The sequence below is a fragment of the Caloenas nicobarica genome, chromosome 15, assembly GCF_036013445.1.
Source record: "Caloenas nicobarica isolate bCalNic1 chromosome 15, bCalNic1.hap1, whole genome shotgun sequence".
NCBI classification, from domain to species: domain Eukaryota; kingdom Metazoa; phylum Chordata; class Aves; order Columbiformes; family Columbidae; genus Caloenas; species Caloenas nicobarica.
The window spans coordinates 13,519,189-13,543,512 of record NC_088259.1 but is presented as its reverse complement, the minus strand read 5'-3'; the positions used below and the strand labels follow the sequence as shown (position 1 = coordinate 13,543,512).

General features: G+C 47.8%; 1 protein-coding gene across 2 annotated transcripts in view; it reads right to left on the bottom strand.

Annotated features, from left to right (window-relative positions):
• Nucleotides 1-4,217: 4,217 nt before the first annotated feature.
• PMEPA1 (prostate transmembrane protein, androgen induced 1) overlaps nucleotides 4,218-24,324 on the bottom strand; it is a 42,953-nt gene continuing 22,846 nt past the window's right edge. The window contains exons 2-4 of one of the 2 annotated variants that reach the window (XM_065645929.1): nucleotides 11,760-11,914; nucleotides 5,921-5,974; nucleotides 4,218-5,827 (exon numbers count right to left, since the gene is read on the bottom strand). In XM_065645929.1, the coding sequence (XP_065502001.1) occupies nucleotides 5,279-5,827; nucleotides 5,921-5,974; nucleotides 11,760-11,914 (758 nt within the window). In that variant the 3' untranslated portion in view covers nucleotides 4,218-5,278. The remainder of the gene's footprint in view (nucleotides 5,828-5,920; nucleotides 5,975-11,759; nucleotides 11,915-24,324) is intronic. The other variant, XM_065645930.1, reaches the window with a different exon arrangement.

Below are 24,324 nucleotides of genomic sequence, written 5' to 3'. Positions count from 1 at the left end.
AATCATTTTAATGTGATCACTGCAATTTGACCACAGTCTCAGAAAGGAGAAAGTTACATAAATTAGCTGTGCTTAGGATTCGAGTCAATCTACACAGTTCTTGTTGATTGACGGTTATTCAAGTTAAGACCTTCTGACCATCAGTGATGTTCTTGGCTGAAAGGCAGGATCGCAAGTGTTGGACATACTGGTGCAAACCAGGAATGCTTCTTCTGGGATTAAAGCTGCGACACCTGATCTACTCAAAAAGAAAACAGAATTGTGCACGCACACACAGACTGAGCATGCAAATACACGGGAACCAGCTACAGCTTCATGGGAAAAAACACATCATGGCAATACAGAGGTTGGCCCGTTATTCAGAAGGCTACTTAACAAGGAAGGGGGAAAAAAAACACACAAATGTCAAGAACCGAGAATATTCATTTTCCAATATTTGAAAATACGAAGAGCTTTTGAAATTACACGGTGTTGGCAAACCCTGATTTTTGGGTAACAAAGCAAAAGGTGAAGGCAAATTTTCCAAAGTATTGTAAAATTTATTGTATAAGTATTGCAGCTTTTAGAATGACATATAATTGCCACTATCGGTTACTGTTACACAATAAGCGTTTACAACAGATTTTTGTAAATTGGCATCAGAGTACATATTCATACTAAAACAGCAAAATATAGATAAGTACTGCATTGCATGTGCTGTCAATAGTTTACATAAGTTTAAACTTGAACAGAACTCAGGATACAGGACTGCCTATAACAAACTCCAAAGCCAAAGCAATGCAACTGGAAGTTTAAGAAAATATTAATACAATGAAATGTGTCTATAAGGCAGGCAAATTAGGACTTCAGTTTTTGTCCTTCATGAGCTTCTATAGTACAGCAAAAATTTGAAGCACAGTTTCTGGAAAACTTCTTTTTGATTTTTGTAGCTATGTGTTGTACATAGAAAAATCTCTGAGCGATAGAGAGACAGAAGAGATTAAAAATTCATTCTGTTCTCACCTAGCACTCTTGATGCTACACATCTGGATTCAGTCTTTTCCCGATCCTTAGTAAAAACATTGGGCTTTTTTTCTTTCTTTTTTAATATAGCAGTTAGTGCAATTTCGTATTTCAATACACATAAAAAAGGGTGATTCTCCAGAAATCAACTGGATTTCCTTATACCCCCACTTAAGATAGAATGAATTTCGTAACACTAATGGAAACAATGCACTGGATTAGTAAAGCTGAATCTTCAAACCAGTGAAACCAAGGGTTGCGAACACAAGTTTTACGAGCGTCAGACTCAAATAAAACCCATCCTTCCTCACCGTCCTGATCGACACAACCATGTTCCCACCCCAGGCCAGTAAGATTTGGGGGCACTTTCAGGATGCTGGTTGCTGTACTGTAAGCTAAGAAACTCTCCAAGGTTAACAACCTCTTTTAAAGCTAATGTGGTTCTTAAAACTCCGAGCAAAGAGGCAGGCTAGGACAAGAGGTTGCTAAGCATTAGCAATGCTGTGTTTCTTCTGTATTTGTTTAAAAATAAATCATTATTAAGGGGCCTGAACCTCTCTGCTGACAGCTGCAAGATGCTCGAGACTCCTACTGAGCAGGACCAAGGTCCAGCTTCTGGTACAAGTCTCTCCTGAACTGCACAAACGTCAGAAGGAAACGAGTAGAGACATCAGCAAGGGTGTGCAAAGCAAATTCTCTGCCTTCTGGCAGTACGGGATGTGGGAATTGGGAAGAATGGACCCCGAGGCAAAAAGTAACATTAAATAGTAATGAGAACAACAACAACAACGACGAAAAGAACAGACCATTATTTCTAAACACCCATTCAGAACTTGGAGTTGATCCGAGCCCCTGATCTGGTATCTGCACTTGCAATACACAGTTCTTGGGACTGCAAAGCAGAGGGACAGAAGGAAGGACAGAAGGACAGAAGAAAGGACGGAAGGTGACAACGTGGCTCTGTCGAGATGGACTCGAGTTGCACCCGCTGCCAGGGACGCGGGGCTCCCCCCACCTGCAGCCGCTCCCCAGGGACCCACAGCGGCAGCGGGGACGGGGGCAGCTCGCGTTTTGTTTCTGCAGGGCATGGACTGAAAAGGCATCATTTGCAATAGAAATTTGGTGATGCTGAGCCATCCCACTTCACACTCATTGAATTCCCCAAATGAGAGACAGAGGTAAGTAAAACCGGACCCAGGAACTCAACGAATTGACCACGCGGCTGCAGATGCTTGGGGTGATGCTTGTGAAATAAAAGCTCACACTAGGAGTGGATTGGGGAGAGAATAACAAAACAAAACAAAAAGGGGGGGGGGGGAAAAAAAGGAGGATCAGTTGAAATTTTGAGGACTTCAAAGCATGAGAGCTGGGTTAATTGCACTGGGTTTTAGACCCTCTCCCCCTCCTGCCCACCCCCCGGGGTTCGGCGGCAGGTGACAAGACAATCCCGTCACCCACCCACCTCTGCTTCCCCCCACGCCGCCCTGTTCTCTGCTCACGCTCAGATGTGTGATGCATATTCCACCCAAAACCTGCTGAGGTAACCAGGTTTTTTTGTAGCAAACAAACTAGTTTAGATCACAGAACAACATCCCCCCCCCAAAAAAAAAACCCCACCTGAACAAACAACAAACCAAAAACAAACAAACAAAAACCCAACCCCAACAACACTATTCACACATTTTGGCTCAAGAGGGCAGTAGATATTATATTTCAGTTTCTCTTTTGGTTGGTATCTCATTTACAATACCCACCGGAGTTTCCTATGTCCCCGGGTAAGAAAATGTGCATAAATGCATTCAAGTTCCCTTACAGACCATGGGAGCCGGGAAAGAAGGGACTGGAAAACTCAACTGCAAGGTCCAAAGGAGCAAGAGACCAGACGCTGGTTACTTGTGATGCTAATAATGATTTTGCTTTCCCCTCTCTAAAAAGGGAGGGTTACTGTTTCTTTAATAAGGCACTAAATAGACATGTTACATAAAGGAAAGATACATTTTAAAAACTTGTATAAATTCATCATTTTTGTACCTTTCAAGACAAACTAGATTTATTCCTTTGTGTGACTGATTTTTTTTTGTGGCTTTTTTTTTTTTTAGGTCATCAAAATTTAGGTTACAGGAGTGTAAAGCTATGAAGATCTCAAGAGCTGTGGAAAAGCAGTCTGAAATATTGAGAAGGTACAGGGCTACTTCTAGGCAAAAATTTAAAAAAAGGCAAAAAGTAATGATCAAACTTCAAGTTCGGCTATTCATCGTCTTCTTTAAAATATATATAAATATTGTTCAAATGGTCAGAACTTCAAAACCGTTCTCATGGTTATTTTTTTTTTTTCAAGTAATAGAAAAGTTGCTTAAATACAATAGTTATTGCCTTTATATCTTTCATTTATGTCACTCTACTAGATAGCATCCTGCAGAAAACTAAATCACGCCTCCTTGTAAAATCTTCGCTCTCTGTGGTTGCCCTACCAACCCTTCCTCACACTCGGAGAGATGCTCTCCCGGCCGGGGAGACGGGACCAAAAATGGGGTTTTTTTTCCCTTTTTCTTTCTCTCTCGCTCTCTCAGGTTTCCCACTCGCTCACTCCACCACATACAAATTCACCACAAGGGTAAAACACCTACCAGACACCTACGCAATATAAAAAAAATGTAAACAATAGCATAGTTAGACAAAAATGCTTCCAAAACTGAGACAAATAAAAGACGCACAAGGCCGGGCAGGAGGGACCGTGCTGCTGTGGATGGGGACGTCTTCAGAAGAGGTAAAGGGGGTTTTGCCTCTAAAGCGTTAAGCGTATTTCTTTAGCCTTTAATGAATACATCACAGGAGCAGATTCATTTCCATGTACTGTATCTGACGCCTCTTTAGCCAGGATAATAAAGTAAAAACCAGCGATGACCAGAGGCAGCCCGGGGGACGGCAGAGCTGCGAGACACGGCTGCGCCCCTTTATTCCAAATAGAGGCTTGGGAGTCTAATACAGAATGAAAATTACCACCACCGCCGCACTTTTCAGCTCTTACTTTCAATGCGAGATTTAAACCCCAGCTGAGAGGCAGCCCGCGGGGACGCTACCATTTACTCCCATTAACTTCCATAACACTTTGGCTCCACATAGAGCCCTTCAGTTGAACATAGAAAGAAATAAACCAAAAAACACTTTTGTTCCTTCAGACACAGAAGTTTATTCTCACCCCCACCACCCCCCTCCAAGAAGTCAGAGGTTGTCCAAAAAAAAAAAAAAAAAAAAAAAAAATCAAGTAATTTTTGTCTGCTTCTGTCGTTACTGACCCTCAGAAGCAGGGAGGTTTTGCATTTTACCTTTTTACTCCAAAAATCTTACCGGATGACACACAGACACACGCCAACTCCTCTTGCTTTGTAGGGAATGTATGAAGCCGTGACTGTCGGCGGCCACGCGCGGGGACTCTGGAAATTAAGGGTTTGCATAAGACGCAGCCTCGCTCACCGCTCCGCCGGGGCTGGCATCTCCACTTCAGCGTTTTCCACCCCCTTCCAGATACTTTGTTCTTCACTTCGACATGTATCCCTTGACAGGTTCATGGTAGACATGATAGAGGCTTTGACCAACACAAGCACTGACATATTTATATTAAAAAATAGTGCAAAATTTCAACATTTATATAAATAACTCTAAACCCCTGCTTTTGATTTTTTTTTGATTTTTTTTCTTTTTTTACAATGTAATACACGCTTTTTGAGTTGGCACTCAAAAAATTGCCATTTTTCTTCTAGTTCAGAAAACAACTTTTGTTTTTTTTTTGAATAGGCCTCTTCTAATACAAAAATACTCCTGCTCCTTACACATACACTTTCTCTTATTTTTAATATATATTTATATATTTATATTGCAGATCTTTAAACAAAATGTTTTTTGTGCAAATATTTTGTCTTTAAAGATAAGTGAAATAAAAAAAAAGAAAAGCATTCACACACAGCTCAACTAGAAACAAAACAAAACAAAAAAAGGACTACAGTTGATTTTTTTTCCTTTTTTAAACGTCTAGACACAGCTCAATAAAGAAATGTTTTTGCAAGCTTGGTAGGCTTGTGCATTCAGACCAGACATAACAAGTATATATTTATACATGGAGAGATGGGGAAGGGCTTTTTTTTTTTTTCTTTGCTCATCTTCCTCAACTCACTCTCTCCTTTTTCTTTTAACGAGAAGTGCAGAGTGTTTCATTTACTTTGTTTTTTTCTTTTTTCTTCTCTTTTTTTTTTTCCTTTTTTTTTTTTTTTTTTTTTTTTTAAAAGGGGTGCCCTTTTTGTTTCTCTTTCTCTTTGTTCCACGCGGTTGTGCTCTCAAGGCCATTGAGTTGTGAATGATGGAGTCTGCTGCCCTCCAAGATCGAGGGCATCCCGTTGTTGTTCTGCTGGTGCTGGTAAAACGTCGACCCGGGGTAGTGCCCGATCACCTCGCTGTAGGTCGGCGGTGGTCCCTCCATCCTCCCGTTGCTCCCATAACAGGTCGCGCTGATGCCAGAGTTACTGCTGGGGGGGCACGGCCCCCCGTACACAGAGTTATCTATCAAGTCACTGTCGAAGATGGTTCTGTTGGGGGGGGCCCGCACCGACTCTCTGTTGAGCTCCATTTGCTGCTCGGGGTCCCGCAGCTGCAGGGTGCAGGGTCCCTGGTACGGGGGGGGCTCCTCGCCGTCCGACAGCGAGATGGTGGGCGGCAGGTCGATCTCGTGCTGCATGTAGGGGTAGGTTGGCTGGAACCTGTTGAAGCGGTCCCTCTGCAGAAAGGATGGCACGGCCAGGCGGTCGCTGGGTCTCGGGGTGTAGATTTGCTGCTGAAGGGAAGAGAAAAAGGGAAGAGGGCGAGAAGCGTGAGACGCTGCAGGACGGGACAGCGGGAAAGGCGGCGGCACCCGCGTCGCCCTCACCTCTGTGATGCCGTTCCCCGACACGGTGCTTTCTGAAGGCCACAGGCTTCCCTCCTGCATTGGAAAGGAGAAGAGAGAGCAGTGAGTCTGACCACCCGCGGCGGTTACGCTCCCTCTGCAAATGGCTTGAGCCAGGTTTCATCCCAGGTAGGATGCTGCTGCAGCTGCAGCCATGCACAGCACCGAGCCCTTCGGCTGCGCAGGGTCCGGACCGTGCTTTTGCCAAGAACGGCTGCACCGGCCGATCCTTGTGGTCCCTTCCAACCTGGTATTTTACAGTTCTTCAAAACAGGCAACCAGCTCTGCTAGGAGTATTAGCTATTATCATATATACTGGGTATCATATGGGTATATGCTAAAGTTTTAGAATATTACCACCAAACCCACTTCTGATTAAAATTTATGTCTATTTTCAACTCCATAGATCACTTGCAGAATGAATGATGAGAATGACACCAGCAAACAACACGTTCTCCCATTTGCAGACTTCCCCCCTCCTGCCCACACCCACCCAGCATGTTTCTCTCCCTGGTTCAAACATGCCAGAGGATTATTTTTTCAATTTGTGATCCATGAGCCGTGGGTGATTCACAAGACATCAGAAAATGCTCCATGAAATAATGACAAGTTTTTTTTTTTTTTTTTAAAGAAAAACCTCACACCCACATCCTGATGCACACAATCAAGGAAATCATGGGAAAATAAAGATAATAAGTGAATAACCAAATGTTAAGCCTAATTTTGATTTGGCTAAAAACACAGAAATCTGTAGCAACAGGATGGTTCTAGAGTATTTTTTCCCCCAAGAGGATAAGTGGTCCTTTGTTTAAACAGACCAAGGAACTGTGATCTAGAGGCTTCCGTACCCTGCAAGTATCGCCCTGATCCTGCAATCCAAACCCAGGCGTCAACGACCCCAGGCATGATAAAGCCACAAGCCAATTTCTCCCAAACCATGAGATTAGTTTACAATTCATGATCAAAACACACAAACAAAGGCTCTTCCCATTTGCTGGTGATACTCTGAGCATACACAGTTCATCCTAGACACTTTTGCCTTAAGAACTAAAATATTTAAATATTGCTAATATTCACATATAGCAACACCCCTCTGGCAGGCAGGGCTGGAGGAACACAAGCCAGAAGGCTCATAATTATAACCTGCAAGAGCTGGCACCTCTCAGCTCCTTGCAGGTGAATCCCCAGTTCTGGCACAGGCAGGAGGATTTCCCACCAGTGGAAAGAAAATGCCAAATGTGTTTCTTTTTCCCCTTTAAGGTGTCCCATCCAAAGGCCATACTCAGTCTATGCAGCAGGGTTCTCCGGGTGAGCAAACCACAAGCTTCCCTGCTGTGAAAAAAACTATTTTTACAATAACCATGGTGGCGGTCAGGGCAGCCCAGTGGCCCAGTGAAAGCCTGGAAAGATCTGCAGCGGTGCTGCAGCACCACAGACACCTTTGCTGATAAAGTCAGGAAGGATTCTGCCTGTCTGATGCTCCCTGGAACTCACCCAGCCGTGAAGCACATCTGGCCTAACCCCAGGCTGCAGCATGCAAGGCAAAACGTTGCTGCGTATCTTTGCAGAGACCCCAACACGCAGCTGAGCAGCATCTCCGCTCCCCCCAGAAGCGCCCCGGCAGGGGACAGAGCAGGGGTGTCCCCAAGGGCAGAGCCAGCCCCAAGCCCCACGGCAGGAGCCTCAGCACCCGGGCGTCCCACAACACACATCCCACTGCCCAAAACACAGCACCAGCACCGTGTTAAAATCTCCAAAGATGCCACCAGTTATACCCCCACCCCTCTGGCTCTCTCCCCTTGACTTTTTCTTCTTTATTTTCCACCAGCTTCGGAATGTATTTTCTCTTGTTGCACTGCATGTGGTATCAGGTTGCTGGTTTTGAAGCTCTGCACATAAACCTCAAGGCAGTAGTTGCCAGTGCAAGGAAAACAGTCACTTGTGTGGAGATGAGACGGCCCAGATTCTTCCCATTTCTTGGTGTTTTTAGGGAGCATCTCCTTGGAGCAGAGGTCAAGTGCCGCAGCACCGGCATCCTCCCCAGCGGCAGCTGATGGTTGAGCTGTGTCTGCACAGCCCTTCCCGAGCAAGACAACACCGTGTTTTATACAGACCTCGAGACCTCAATACGCGACGGTTTACGCAGGCATCAACTGTTTGGTCTGGTCCACTTTACGTGTATTTCTTGCCTGCAGGGATAGTCTACAGTCAAACTCCCCCAGCAGCCAAGAGACCCAAGAGGAACTGCATCTGCCACAGATCAAATCCTCACCTCTAACGCCCCTGCTGAGCCATGGCGCTGGCACCAAAGGGCACGGGGAGGGTTTCCAGCACTGCCACGCGCTGCCAGCCTTTCCCCTCACCCCAAAGGATGCCGAAGCAGCGGGCAGGAGAGGAAAGGGCTTAAAAAATTGTGTTTACTTTGCCATGTCCCCGTGGCAGACTTCCTGAGCAGCGAGTACCCCGCTGCCTTCTGCTAGATGTTTTATATTTAACTTGGCGGTGGGCAGCGCCATGGCAATATCCCATCTGCTTCCCCCGTTGCCGGGAGTGATGTCAGCCGGCTCCCCGAGGGCGGCTGCAGCCCGGCGTGCCGAGCGTCACCGCGCCGCCCGGGCCTTCCCGCGGCGGCAGCCGGTGGGGAGGGCACGTACACACCCCTACGTGAGCGGCTGCACCCCGAAACCTCCCCCACCCCCAAGTACCCACTTACCCAAAGCCTGCACCCAGTATCCCAGCCAGGTGCTCAGAAGAAAAGCTCTGGCTCACGGACTAACTCATCCGTTTGTACAGATGCTCCAGGCACAACACGGGGTTGCGAGAATAGCAAATGGGTAGAAACACCATTAAAACCGGATCCACAGAGGGATAAGGAGCAGACAGGAGACCCATTTTCTGTAGGAGCCGGATCTCTGCAGCTGTTATTAACCACTTCTCCTGGGACTCCAGCGCTCAGCCTGCGCTGACCGACACGGACCCTCTGTCTCACACACCACTGTGAGCCCACCTGGGCCACGGCTCATCTCTCCTAAAAACTCAACGGGGGGACTAAAACTGCCAGAAAGCAAGAAGTAGTGGGAGGAAGGCAAAGCCTCAGGGACAGAAGACATACGCATTTGTAGCCGTCGTGTTTTGGCCATGGGACGGGCACACAGCCCCAGTGAGCTGCGCAAAACCGCGCTGCCCCGGGCGGGAGCATCATCCCTGTAAATCCTTGTCCTCAGGGCTCTCCTCACTCACCTCTCATTTTTGGAATATTTAGGACTTGAATTCATCTCAACAATAGCTGAGTCTAGAAAGCTACGGTTTTCTGAAACAAAAGCTGAGATTCCGATGTCCATTGAGCATTATGGCTGTAAAAGCCTCCGCAAGTATTCCAGGACTCACTGCAGAACCTAAAATTATTTTTTAATTTCTTTTTAGAGATCGATCTTCAACTTTCATAGAACCGCCTTTTTTTTAGTAATGTCAGAGAATTTTCTCTGTAAAGCTGTATGGTGCAGATTAAGTCTCTAAGCCTTCAAGAGGACTTATATTTTCCATTTTGAGGGACAAAGGTAATTGGGAAATTGCCTTGAAACTCATTTTTCTTGGTGGAGAGGGATATCACTGTTCCAAAGGTGCAGGGACAGTGGCATTCTTGGTGCAAAAAAGTTTTCAGTAGCATTCCTTAAAACATTTTTAGTTCTGGAAAAATACAAGGTCTTTGTTATAAGGAGACAGAGTTTAAGCACAGTAAAAGTGGTGATAGAGAAACACACATGTAATATAAGAATTCCTTGATAGCAAGAACCACATTAAAAAAAAAAAACACGACCAAAAACAACAAACAAAACAAACAAACAACCTTTAGGGAAATGGATTTCTCCTTCAGTTGTAATTTTTGAGCTACAATGAAGGAGGACAACTCCGGCAGACCCAGAAGCATCCTGCCGTGGGATGAACTACTTTAATATTTCAGAAGGCGAAAAGCATGGACACAGCTCCAGTGCTCGTCTGTGGTCACGACAGCAAAATCTAGTTTGAGATCTAAAAAAGCCCAACGCCAGTTCAGTGCAAGTTTAACGAATTAAGTGAACTGGTATCCAGTCCAGCACAGCCTGTCTACCATCCTTGAATGCTCGTTTAGACTGGAGCTGGGCAGGGAAGGGGAAGAATTATACAGGGGCAGGGGGAGAACCCACACTGGTACATTTGCATTTCTTTCCTTAGCTCTGAGACAGGTTTTGAAGACTCTGCATCCTCACCGAGGTCTAGCACAGGTGTGCAGGTAAAACCTTTGCTAAAAAGCCATTTAAATCGCTGATGTGACTGAAGGCTGACTAAATAGCAAAGCTGTTTTGGTGTAGGGACTGCATCAAAAAAGAAAAAGGCTGGAAATTTTTGTCTAGTGAAATTTAAAAAAGAAAAAAAAAAGAAACAGGGGGGGAAACAAAGGCATTTTTTAAAATGTCAACAACCTTTGATATAACCCAAAATTTTTGTTCCATCTCCATGTGATTTTCTCTTTCCATGTTAGCCTTCTTTCCTCTTTTTAGAGAGAATAAAAAACAAGGCCATTTAAGAAAACAGAAACTAGTATATTAAAAGACTTGATCTGATATTTGCTTTGAAAATGTAAAATGAAACATTTCGGTATTGTTCAAGTAAAATATTCTGAACACAACAGAATAGTGAAAAAAAAAATACTGGAAAATGGGAAAACAACCTTTCTGCTGTGTTTAAAACCTCACAGGCTCAGGTGCCCACATTTTGCCACTGTTGAAAGCAGGTACATGGGACGATAGAGACATGAGATTTCTGTAACCCCGAGAGGAGCCGGGGCCCGTGTGGGGAGTTTAGTGCTGACCCCCAGCGCTGGCGGCTGCTCGAGCAACAGCGCTGTACTGGAGACTTATTAAATAAAAGATGTTAGGTATCTCTCTCTTTAAAACAAAAACCAGCAATCCCAGTATTTGACCTTTATCCTGCAGCCCCACGCAGACCAGCACAAGGCAGCAGCGATGTGCTCAGCCCTGGAAACCTGCAAAGGAGAGCACGCAAAGCACTGACCTTGAGGAAGCCCTATTATTTAAAGAGCTTTAAGATTTTCAGGATGAATGCTAAAAAAAAGTATCAGCACACGATATACTGCACTGAAGACAGAGCCATGTAGGCAACAGAGAATAGTACATAATACATGCGCACCCTCCAAGAAAATGTGCTGTCTTTGTATGTTCTTTTAAGTCTCTCCGAGCTGCTGCATTTGAGGAAACCCTCCAGCTGTGCATAAAACATCATCTGCCCGAGGCTGGAGAGGCTCCTCCTCGAGTCTTGCTCAGAGGTACTATTGAAAACTGGACAAAACCTTTCAGGATTTCCCACTCTCTTCCAGGCAAGCAGTCACTTTTATACAGTCATTTGAGACTCTTCACCTGGAGCTGCCAAAGGACACAGTTTGGGGCTGTCAAAGGCAAGGCACGTGCAACCCAACTGATGGAGGGTACGTGGTGGTTTCAGGAACAGGACACACCAAGAACAGTCTCTTGACTGATGTGAAGTCCAAATTGCAACACTCAGGGCAAAGACACGAGGCTACAGCTGCCCATGTATCCCAACATACAGCACTCTCAACAGCAGAGCCATCCCTAAAAGGTCCCCACGTAATGAGAGACAAAGATGATGCCAAGACCCAACCTGGAGGGTATTTCTTCAAGCAGTGCCAAATGGCACATGGGCAAACACGACCCAGACGAACGTTTTTGGCTCTAACGTTTCCCGAATATCACATCATGTGGCAAACAGCACAGGACCCGGGTTGGAACAGCAGGACACGACTTACTGATGAGAGGTTCTCGTCTCTCCGCCTCCCCTGGCTGTGCCGGCTGATGAAGGATCGTGCAGAGAGTTTGTAGTGGTTCAGCAGACACGTGATCACCACCACCATCACCATCATCACCACCACGATTATGATTATCTGTACAAACTCCAACTCCGCTGCAAGAGAGACAGACAGACTTTAAGCCACTGTGAAAAAGCAGCAGGTAACTGAGTGCAAAAAAACTAACATGGCCAAGACGCCAGTGACTCCGCTGCATCCTTTCCCCATAAAGCTCTTATACATGTGTACATGGGCTCTGCATGCTTTGAGTCCAGCTACTTAACAAAAAAACTCATTAATTCACTTTTTCAGTGTCACAAAAGAATCTCGAAGAGGCTTCCTCAAAGACGGCAGCCCCCTGCTCCCCGACACCGGCCCATCCGCCACAGGGCATGGGCAGGGGACCCCCTGCTTTTTGGTGAGACGCCAGACGGGCGCGATGTGTCCCGGAGCTGCAGGCAGCCCTCGGCTCAGGGCTCTGCCAGCTGCCAGCGGCAGCTTGAGTGGCTTGAACTGGCATGAAGGAAAACTGCCAAAAATCCTCCAAACAAACAAGAACGAGCAAACAACAGACTATCTGGTTAACTCCGGAGACGTTTGGCAGGAGGCAGTAAGAAGCCGCTCCTAAAATTTCCTAAGGAAATAACTCCTCACACCTCTCCGAGGCTAAGGAAAATCGAGCACCAGAGGGAAACAGCACTGTGGTCATTATTTCCATGGATTTGAAACCCAGAGAGCAGATGCCACCCCAAACTGCTCAGTTGCTCCCCCCGAGCCCCCGCACGCCTGCCCAGGGCTCGCCGTGCCCAGGACCGGGCAGCAGCGCCTCCGGTCCCATCGCAAAGGAGGGGCCAGAACAGCAAAATTCAATAGTTCTGGGGATTTAAACTTTGTTTGCTTCTCGGTAGGGACAGCTATATAATCCAGTTTTGGAAAGCTGTGCCCTAAGCTATCACAGATGCTGCCATCTGTATTTTATCTATACAGACGCACGCATATGTCTATGCACACACAGGAAGATCCGCTGTGCCTCAAAGGCCAGCATCGCACCGCTCATGCCAGCTGAGGTCGCTTCTGCTGAGTCAGGCAAATTTTATTTTATTTTTTCATGGAAAGTTTTCTCCTGGCATGTGGCATTTAAGTGCCAGTAAAAGGAAATAAATGTCAAGAAAAGACTCCAGGTGGTAAGTGCTGCCAGTTACCTCGGAGCTCATTCTGCTAAACAGCAGCTATTTCTGCTGTTGCCCAAAATGCTGAACTAGCTCTGCCAACCACCTCCAAAAAGCAGAATTATGCCTTGAAAGCAGGAACCTTATCAGCCCCACAGACCCCACAGGGCCCCCGAGCCCCTCTGCCCCACGGACACAGGGGCAGAGCCCACCAGCCGCAGAGCAGCCGCCCAGCGCGGGTGCCGAGCTTGCTTCTGGCAGAATTCGTCACAGAAAAGACAAAAAATGAAAACACGACCAACGGTTTCAGGAAGAATTTACTCTCAAAACGCAGCCTGTGCTTTGGCTACAGTAAGAAAATGCAAGGAAAAAAAGAATAAATGAGGCCACTGATGGAAAACTTTCTTTTTTTGTTAGGTTATATTTCTCAAGAAAAACGAGATCAAGGTAGTTGTAAAGAAAAGTTACTTTCCTAGGATGAGAGAGGTCCCTTATACGAACCAAACCTTGCTAAACTGGTCACAGTACTTTGGTGACCAGGTGAAGCTTTGGCCATTGGGAAGCGCTGTCCGAATTCCCTCCGAGAAGGGACACACGCAAGACGTGTCATTTCCAAACGACCTAAGCCAAGCACACACACGGGCGCACACAAGAAGCGGAGCCTGGAGCAGAAGATCCTGTCGGGTTCCGGGACAACACACCAGCATCTCATCCGCAGCGTCCCAGCCTGTGAGGACCAGTGCAGCCTCAGAGCAAACACACCAGGTATGCTGATGTGAGCTTTAATCCCAAGAATGCTCATGTTGCCCAATGTGGCCTTTGGAGAAGAAAAAAAAAAAAAAAAAAAAAAAGCAGCAGCAGCCCTACACACTCAATTTGTGCTTTTTAAGTTTCAAGAGACTCATACCCACTCGAGGCACCAAGGTTTCTGCCAGCTCTCCCTGTTCTATCTTGTCTTCATGGGCTTCGTTTGCAGAAAGGGAAAAGAAACCCACCCAAACAAACGCTGGAAAGCTGGATATACTTGGTAAGATTTTATCCAAGCAGCTCAGTCCAACTAATGAAGAAAGATCATTAAAAACCCAAACTTTGAGTTAATACGTTATTATACAAGTGCAATTCAGCTGCTATGCTAATAAAAAGCCTTTGGGGAATGAAAAACAAGCCAAACTGCAAAGCACATAATTTTAAATTCTACTGGTATTCTTAAAAACACACACACAACAAAACAAGAAAAAAAATACTCAACACATTTTGTATTTGGCTTCCTAATCACTGTCACTTTTCAATTAGAAGAGACCTCATTCCATTTTTCTCTGTAATTTTCCCCAGGGGAAGTGTTATAAATGCACTAGGCTTTACGAGATGGGCATATTCAGCCTCCAAATGCAAAGTAAGGTCACACTAATTTAATTTTGCATAATTTTTACTCCAGAATACGTTTCAAACTAACAGGTTCAGACATCACATTTTAGTGACACAACCTGCTTTTCTGTATATTCTGTCTAGACGCTGCAGCTTTGGGAGTCAGTAACCGTGCGTGCAACCGTTTTGCAACTAAGCATTTTTCCCCCAAATTCTCACCATCCTGAAACTGGATATTCGTGATCAAGTAAAAATCACTTGTCACGTCTCATTCTTCAAGCTTGTTACTCGTTTGCCACTTTAAATCTCGTGTGGCCTTAAATAAGGGTTTCACAGTAGATTATAGTGTTATATTAATAAATGATAGGAGCATCCACCGCTTCCCAAAGCCGGCGCACCCCACAACACGCAGGCTGCGGCAGCTCTGCTCGGAAGGCTTTTTGGAGGATGGCAGCACGTACCCTTGGCTGCCTGGCCACGGGGGTGAGAAGGCTCTAAAGTGTCCGAAATTTAAGAAAATGGAAGATGGTGCTGACAGAGGGGCACCTCACCGGCACAGCTGCCGGGGCACACGGCCCCACTCCTCCCGCCAAAGACACATTTTCAGCTCAATAAAAGCAGCTGCAGAAATGTGCATGTCGGAGCTTCCTCGAGTGCCTAAGAACAAAATGTTCAGCACCCACAGGTTTTGAATGTATTAATATTTTTGCAAGGAGGGAGCACTATTTAAGTCAAGGGTGACGCTGGGAGTGCTGAGTCTCTGCACGTGCACAACACAGGGTTCGCAGCGGCCGCAGGGGACACGAGGATACCATATACTTTAAAAGCATTTCCTTACTTTTTACAGCTATTCTACAGTTCATAAAATGCTTACTATAAACTTTATTAATGCTCTTCCTTCCACACAGTATCACTGTTGAAGATAAACGCTCTGAAGTACAAAGAGGGGAAAAAAACCTACACCTGCATTTTGCTGCAAGAATTACGTGTACTCCAGCTATCATTTACATGTGAACAGAACGGCTTTGCAGACAGGGTCTCAGCCAGGATGACCTTTGCTTTCAGTCAGGTATAATACACATCTGTAGGTCAAACCAGTTATCTGTCAGCTTCAACTAAGATTCCTATATATATATTGGAATTGCATATCGTGTGAGAAGTGATGAGAAGTAGTGAAATTACTCAAGAGATAATGGGCAAGCTGAAGAAATGTAGCTGCACTAGGCACAATCCCTAAGGAAAAAAAAAAGTTTTTTTAAAAAAATATGCCAGTCATCATAAATGCTGTGGTGCACGGAAAACTCAAGTCTGTTTTGCTGAGACAAAACTAAAGCAAGCGGAGAATCCCCTGCAGAATAGTCTGCTTCTCCTATGCTCACTTTCACTTCCTCTGGGTATTTTTATCATTAAAAACCCCTTCTTTCTGACTTGAAACAGATTGCTGGGACAGTTCAAGCACAGTGAGTCCTAGCACAAGCTCACATGGACGATTGAAAATATGCACTTAAGGGCGTGGAGAAAAAACTCCTGCTGCTGATTTCATCTTCTGGTGGACACTGCCCGCTGTGAGGGAACCCAACGCCCTCTTCAAGCCAGACAGGAGATGCCTCCCCAGCAAGCCTCGCTAATAAAAGCTAATGAACCATCAGTTAATTTTTACCCAGGGTGGATGGGATATACGCCTCAGCTGCCGGGTGCTCTCGTGATGGGGCTCTGATGCTGAGGGACCATCATCACTCATTTCATCAGCATTCTTTGGGAAAATACATCTAAATCTGTGTTTTGAGGTTGCTCCATGCGCCTGACAGAGAGGAGAGCTGGAAACAGAGGCAGGCAAACCCTTCACTGGGCTTTGGGAGCCTTGGGCACAGCCCCAGCGCTATGGGGAAACTTCCAACGTTGGCCCAACATCTGCAATAGCGCAGGTCACAGAAAAGGAAAAAAAAAAGTGGATTTAAAATGAAAGCATTAACTCCAGCGGCTTCCCCTGATCTAGAAACTGATGTGAATGTAAGTAGCAGAAAAACCCAAAAGGAAGTGAGTAAGAGCTGGGGCGACTAAAAAGCAGCTGGGAACAACGCAGACTTGGCTGTTTCAAGTTTCGGAGAACGGTGGAAATGGCATTTCCCTCTGAATCACCGCTGTGCCACCACTGCTGCTCGCTGGGCAGGAGGGGGCTGGACCCGGCCTGGGGTTTGAGCCCAGGGCAACGCAAGGACTGACTCGAAGACCCTCTGCAAACACCTGCAATCTGAGATAAAGAGTCCCCATCCACGCTGGGAGGTGACTCCATAACCCAGCTGTACAGAAATCTCTAGACTGGCCATTTTCCACCATACATAGGGACTATTTTTAATTACGTGTCACTTATCTTCCCAGAGAAATATCCTGTGAGCACCTAAAGCAAGAACCAGGGAACCCCGCTGTGTACTGTGCCTTCACTGCTGGTCTTCACTTTCTCTGACACACAAGAACTTTTACACTGAGACTGAACGGGGTGGTTTTACACAGCGATTCCTCCAGCGCTCACCCTGACCCTGGGCACCTCCATCTGCTGCCAAGTGCGAAGGCAAAGCTCCCAGCCCATCCACTGCAGAGGGACAACATGTTCCCCGGGTCACACCAGCCCAGGATGGAGATTCAGCTCAGACTCAGCCTCACCGAGGACCCTGGTCCCTCCAGGAACGGCAGAGGAACACGGCCCCGGAGCGGGCACGGAGCCGAAGAGCAAGGTGACGCTTACAGAGAGGTGGTGGCAGAGTCAAGAAGAGCATCTCGCTTTCTGCCCCTGCAGCCCTTGCTCCAACTAGAAAGCAGGACTTTCCGCTCCTTCTTGTGGATGGCAACTTCGTGGATCACCTATAGTTATTTACAGAGCCTGGCTCACGCGAGGGACAGCACCGTGATTCAAGAGATCCCAGCCGAGAGCCCGTAGTGAACATGGAGCTGGGCACCTCGGTGGGGACGGTCCCAGCGCAGCCCTCAGGCACGGCCTCTGGGGATCGGGGACAGTCGAGTCACGTCTGGTCCTGAAGGTTATGAAATCCGTAAATGAATTGCTGCCTACTGTCGGCTAAATAGAGCGGCACTGTAATGTCACACTGCGTGTCCCGGCTTCTTCCGTAATCCTTGGGGATTTAGGGTAAGATCAACTGACTGCAATGCCCCGTCCCTACGCAACCCCCCCACAACCCAGAAAGGAAGGTCTTTACATTACACACACAGAGTCTTTCCAGACGTGGCAAAATTAACTGGTTGAATTAATGAAAAGTGTTGACAAATCTGCAGCAAGCACTTTCATCCCTGGTTTTCCATTAACACCTCTGATATCCACGGAGCTGCCCTGGCTGCATGACTCAGAGCAAGATGCAGCAGGGATGCACACAGTCCTGGCAGCAGTTCCCTCTCCTCCCAATTTTCTCATCTTTTCATCCACCCCCACCCTTGGGCATCTTCTCTTTGAACAGGTTCCTTATAGCCCTTGATGGCAGCGCTCTAGTTACATTAAAAAAAAAGCCATGTAAAAGACATAAATAAAGGTACAGTTACTTTTCAACTGAGCACGTGCAGATGAGGCCATTCAAGAGTAATCAGGAAGGTGGTGGGGAGAAATGAAAGTCCAAATCAGACTGGTACTAGCAATAATTTGAAGCTTGGAGCTGAAGAGCATCCATTCATCCTTCCTTTCTATCCGCGATTCCCCAAATTCTGCACTTACAAGCTTTGTGGGATGCCAAGCAAGGATGCCAAGAGCAGTTTAAGGCCAGGAACCTTAAAGACTTCTTTACAAGCTTGTGCAGCTCCTCAAAGAGCAAATGGAAAAAAGTCAAGGAATAGGAGAAAAGTTCCCCTTTTTCCAGTATCAGTCAGTGCCTGTCAGCACCCAAAGCCTGGGCTGCTCCATCACCATCCTACAGCAAGCAACCTTTTCGGCTGCTGGTCCAGAGGTCCCTGCCTGCTCCTCTACCCACTCATGCATGGGCTTTGACAGGCAGAAGAAGGACATGACCCAGCATTTTCTCCAACAGACCTGGGCTGCCGTCTCTGCACGAAACTTATTGCCAATGGGTAGGCAGAGGCGCTGCCCTAAACTGGAAGTGATGGGTCTGACTTTCAGCTGTTCTCAGCACCCACATCTCCGGCCGAAGGCGGCGGCAAGAGCAGGGGCCTGGGCACCAGCAGGCTGCAGAGGAGGAGAGACACCCTTATCTATTCTGTCAGCTATTTGACAGCCCGACCCACTCCCTCCCCGGTCTCCGCTGACATTTCAGAGCACCACACGCAGCTCCAGCGGTGCCCAGAGGCACCGGCGAGAACAAGGAGACGCGCAAGGACAGTCCTTGCCATGAACAGCTGAGAGCCTACCGCCACCTTGCATGCCCCGATACTTAGGGCATAAAGCAAGTCCTAATCACTTTCGGAAAATGAAAGCTGAGGACACCCTGTACCGTCTTGCCTCACACATGCCAACATGCCGTCTTTTGCAAGCAGAGAACCAGAAAGGCCAGGAGCTGACATTACTGACCTGGTCTGCAGCAGGCCCGGACCAAAGATGGGTCCACAGAGCAGGCCTGAGGTCTTCCTAGTCCCTGTGCACACCTACCTGGGCTCGGTTTAGGGCAGGTTTTATGTCTGCCACAAGACCTTGCATCTGTACCTGCTGGCTGCAACTTCACTTTCGGAGAGCAGGGGACAGACGTTATACCACAATTTGGGCACACGTTGGACCAGCACATGGCTCCCTGCAAGGACTGGAGGGTTAAACTCGGCAGAAGTGCAGTTGTTATGCCAGATGCTCATCAAAGCCTCTGTAAAAGGATGTGGGCTAAGCAATGTAGCCAAAGAGTGGACCTCATTTTTTCTACTCAAGGCAAAAGAATGTGAATTTGAGAAGAGCCGTCTGAATCTAGTCACCCTTCAGAGCTACGATTTTAGCAGGGAATAAACTCCTCAACAAGCAGCTGTGGCGGTTGGACTTCATAGTCCCATAGTCCCCAGGAGAGGCAGCAGGGCCAGTGCTGGGACCATGTCCAACCATGGCCCCTCGCCCTTCCTTGTTCATCATACGGCATGGAGGAGAATACCCTGGCACGACAGCAACGCTGCCCAGTGCAAGCAGCTCTGCCCTGGCCCATCCGTCCCAGCCCTGCCTGGAAAGGAGACATGCCCATTATGCTAAACATCACATCTGAACTGCTCTAATTTAAGCAAGAACCAAAACAGCTCCAGGCAACAGCTGGAATCCAAAGGCTGTCAGAGAGGGTGCAGCACCAAACGCTGCTCCTGGTTTACAGAGGCCATTTCACCCACCAGACGCTGAGCTCCACTCTTTAAAGAGACCGATGTCCTCCCTCTCAGAGACCAGGGACGCAGAAGGGATGAAAGAACAAAGAACTTCAGATGGCAGATTACTCACTCTTCACTGCTCATCTGTTAGGTCATCTTAGAAACAATCAGACCAGGCAAAGTCATTACTGCAATATTTATGTATTAGCATTTATCTGCTACATTTACCTTCTAAATAATACCCCCATAAAACTAAATACAAAGGGCGCATCGGATTGTCAACAATTGCGTTTGTTTACAAGGCAGCACGGGAAGCACTGGAGATAGATACCGAGCGTGATTTTGATATTGCCACTGCTGGCACGGATCAGCAGTGTCGTGAACCCAGACTTGCAGCAAGAACACTGAGGCATCAAAGAGAGGAGGATCAGGCCCGTGACAACAGGCAGGACAGCTGGAAAGAGCCAGAGGGATCTGGTCCTGCTTCACGCATCATCAGTACAGTTAACAGCTAAACTGCATTTCTAGATTCAACATGGCCAGTTCTGACGTACAAAGCAGAAATAACACTGTGTGAGCTAGTGATGGCTGGCTGAGAACGCTGCAGGAGGGCAGAGAGCAAGTGGGACTCAGAAAAGAGCTATTTGAGAAAAACCATTACTGCAAAACAGGTGATAGGGCCCCAAGAAGTCATGTTCACAGTGTCAATCCTTTGGCCATAACTGTGTGGTTAATATAGCTCATTTGCTTCATTTGTCACCCGGGGTAATCAAGAATCACATCCTCTGAGTCACTGACAAAGGATGGCCTCATCCTGCACACCCCCGCCCCCTTTTTTTGTTTGTTTTAAAGGAAATGGCTCCATTTCATGCTTATAGCCATGGAAGCATCACACTGTTCAGAAAACTTTTTAGTCCTTACAAAGCAGCAACTGCACCGATCGCACCGCTGTGCCCGTTTTTAAAAGGCGACCTTCCCGAGCTAGCACGGCCACGGCAGCAGCTGCGGGGAGCAGGACGGGTGTTCAGGGGCCGGGAAGGCGGGACGGGCACGGCGGCACCCGGCTCGTCCGTGGACATTGCAAACCAGAGCGCTGGGGCCAGCAGCTCTCGGCTGGGACACCTCCTGGCTCTGAGCAGAGACCTGTCAACTGGACACTTGTTTAGAGAAACTCCAAAAGACACTAACCAGCTCCCTCGGAGCAATGAGAACTAACTGGGTTCTTCGGGACACTCGGACTCTCTAAAATCTTGCATAGGTCAACCCCTTCCCTTCTTTTTTTGTGCCCATTTCTCTCGCCCTCCCCTTTTCCAGGGTTTTGAGACATCATATTTTATGCACAGTCAGCCTGATCCCAGCCTGCTGAGATAACTGGAAGGAGTACATTGCTTTTGAAGTTACTCCCAAGGGTAAGGACAGCTAAACTGGATTAAAATAATAAAGCAATTTTCATTTTGCACTTAAGAGGTAGGTACATTTGCTTGCTCGCTAGAAAATGTTGAGCAAGGCTCATGGCCCCCACCAAGCTGAGAAGAACCAGAGCATCTCCTGCTCCCCAAGAGGTGGCACAATGGCATCGGGCCTGGACGATGTCTGGGACGGGGGCCAGGGCAGCATGTCACCTCGCCCCCTTGAACATGAGCATCCAGAGAGACACAGGAACAAAAGTTTACAGTCTGCGATCATAAATACCATGAACCAGGAAAAAAAAAAAAAAAAAAAATCTACCTAAGAATGAGTGAAAAAACACACAGTACACAATATCAGGATCAAACCCTGCCAGCTGACCCTGAAAGACCGGAGAGGTTTGTTTGTCAGGGGTATCTCTACAGCTAGTAAAAATAAACACATTAATAAATAAGTATTTCTGTATAGCCTGGAAACACTCATGATCAATATGTGGCTCGCTACCATAGACTTTTTTTTCCTTCCACCCAGCAGAAACTCATGACAAAGGAAAGCACATCTCATTTATGAACTTAGCTATAAATACTTTTGCTAACTGCCATTTAGGAATTTCATTTCCTGCTTGAGCAAGTCCTGTTGAAAGAGGCAATTACCAAATTTGTTTCTAGTTATAGAAATAGATGTTTGTTGCTGCCCACATCTGTTTCGACAGACAAAATGCCAGTCACAGACGCTCCAAGGAGAGCAAGCTCTCCATCCAGGGAGGGCTTTGCCACCTTCTCCAGAAAGCTGGCAGCAATTAAAGGACTTGGGTTTGCAATTCCACCTTCGTTTGAGCCCCATCTCTCGCTGTAGCTGAGCTGTCTCGCGCCAGCGGGACACCTGGAGCTTCACAGTCACCTGGCGCAGGTCACCCAGCGCTGCCGCCGTGCCGCAGCACGGTCCCTGCTCCTGCTGCTGGAGACACCAAGGAACACGCATTTCATTAATCACCGAGCCCGTCAAAACAAGGCAACTTCCATTCTGCAGGTCACGAAGATCCCGTCCGCTGCATCTGTGGATCGCACGGCAAGGAAGGCAGCAGCGAAGCATTCTCCTGGCCTGCAAAGCAGCGAGGTTGCACGGGCTCTCCTGCTCCGTGTGGGACACCCCACTGCAAAACGGGGTGTGGAGATGGAGGTTTATGGCTGTCACCGGCACGGACCACAGCCTCTCCCAGCTGAACGCTGTACACACCAGCTCGTACCAGGGCTCCCTCCCCTCTGTCCTCCCCCTTTCCACTCCCCTCCACCCTGGCTGTCCTCTAGAAAGTTTCCAATTCCGTTTATTCCTGGGAAAACCATTCATCAGCTGATTCCCAACAAGCTCAGCTGCCAGCACGGTGCCCAGCAAGTCCTGTGGGATCGGCACTCGAGCAGGGACATCCCGAGAGGGATGCGGGGACAAGCAGCAACGCCTGTGCCTCCCTGCTGCAAGCACAGCACCCATCAACTCGCACCCCGTGCCTGGCCCAGGGATGCAGCAGAGGCACAAAGAAGCCAGGAGACACCCAAAGCTGTGGCTGGGGAACCTGGGCTCCTCCAGCATTTGTCCTGCGTGAACCGGCATTGCTCCCCCCACGCCACCCGCGCGGCCCATCGGCATTTTTGAGTGGTGCCAGGGACCCGCCGTGCCCCATCCCGAGGCTGCCCAAATGCACAGCTCGCAGACAAGTGTTGAAATACGGATTGGGCAAGCTGGCCAAAGCCACACGGGTCACGACAGGGCTGTAACGGCGACCGGATTTCCTCAGCCCTGTCCACGGCCATTCAGCAGGACACCTCTCCCTTCTCTGTCTGTTCTTACGTGCTGTTATCGTCTATACAGTTTTGCAGCTTTTGCTTACAAAAGGAGTGACCTTCACAAGGTTATTCTCATGGAACAAGGACAACCTTAAGTTACAGGCATAATTATGCAGTGCAGAAAAAAAATATGCAAAATGCAGGCAAATGCCCAGACACGCACACTGCGTTTGGTCACTGCAATATTCAAGTTCAGTTCTTGAACGGGTCTGACCACCACCAGATGGGAGAGAATGCATGTGCACACTCTCACACAGAGATGCGAAAAAAACCTATATTTATACATACACACACACCCCAGAGTGAATGGGGGAGGTGAGTAAAAACGCCCCAAATTCGACAAAATTAAAGGTAATAAATTTACTTCCACCTCAGCTGTAGCAACAGCCTGCAAAGGGCTTTAACTCCTACAGCAGATACGCTGGAAAGTCTTAAGTTTTGCTGTAATGTTTTGCACTTGCGAGTTTTTAAGCACGCACAAAACGAGAAGCTGTTCCCCCAGCACAGCCCAGCAGCGCTTGCTCAGCAGAGATGGTTTTCGGTGTGGAGAACAGGGCTGGATTCCCGCGCCCTCCCCGGCAGGACGAGCCTCCCCATCCCCATCCCCGGGACATCTGCATCCTCCTGCCCGCCCCATTCTCCCCAGCACCCCCGGACTGATGACAGGGAGCGGTGGTGGCGAGATGACCCGCTGGGTCAGCCCCGACAATGGGTTTTGGGGGTGGTTGGAGGCCAGGAGCCCCCCAGCTCGCCCACCCCCTCCGCAGAAGCGATTTCAAGCCACCCGCCACCTGCCCACAGGGACGGGGACGGTGGGTGGCGGGTGGCAGCCCGGGCCGGGGGGAGAGCGGCAGCTGCCCCTGCACCGGGGCACAGGGTGACTTGGGGAAGGGGGGAAGAGCAGGGAGAAGAGGATTATCCACGGACACAGCTTGTCCCCTTTTCACCGCATTTAACAATAAAGCAGTAGCTATAGCAACGGGGTTAATTAATGCATCCCATCTGCATAACTAAAACTCTGAACCCATTCAAACCTTGCTGATATTTTCATTCTTAAACCCGGCCTTGCAAGGCTGCGCTCTTACGGCGAGGGGAACCCAAACAAACACAGCCACACGTATGTGTCGCTGCACACGCAGAGAGCTGCAGGTACAGACGGGACACGGCACAGAACGGGGGCACGAAGCCATCGCTCAGCTGCGGCTCCCGCAGCCCGACCCGCCCCAAGCTCCAGGAGAGATTTCCTCCACATACCTTTATTCCCCCAGAAAGCATTAGCATTTGCTAACAAGCCTGCAGAAAAGAACCAAAAAATAGGAACTAAAGCGTCCTGCAAAAAAAAAAAAAAAAAAAGGGGAAAAAGTGATTTTTTTTCAGAGATGGAGGGAGTAAAGCACATTCCAAGACAGAGGGGGTAAGGAGATAGGCAATGTAAAGGTTTCAGACTATCGTATAACC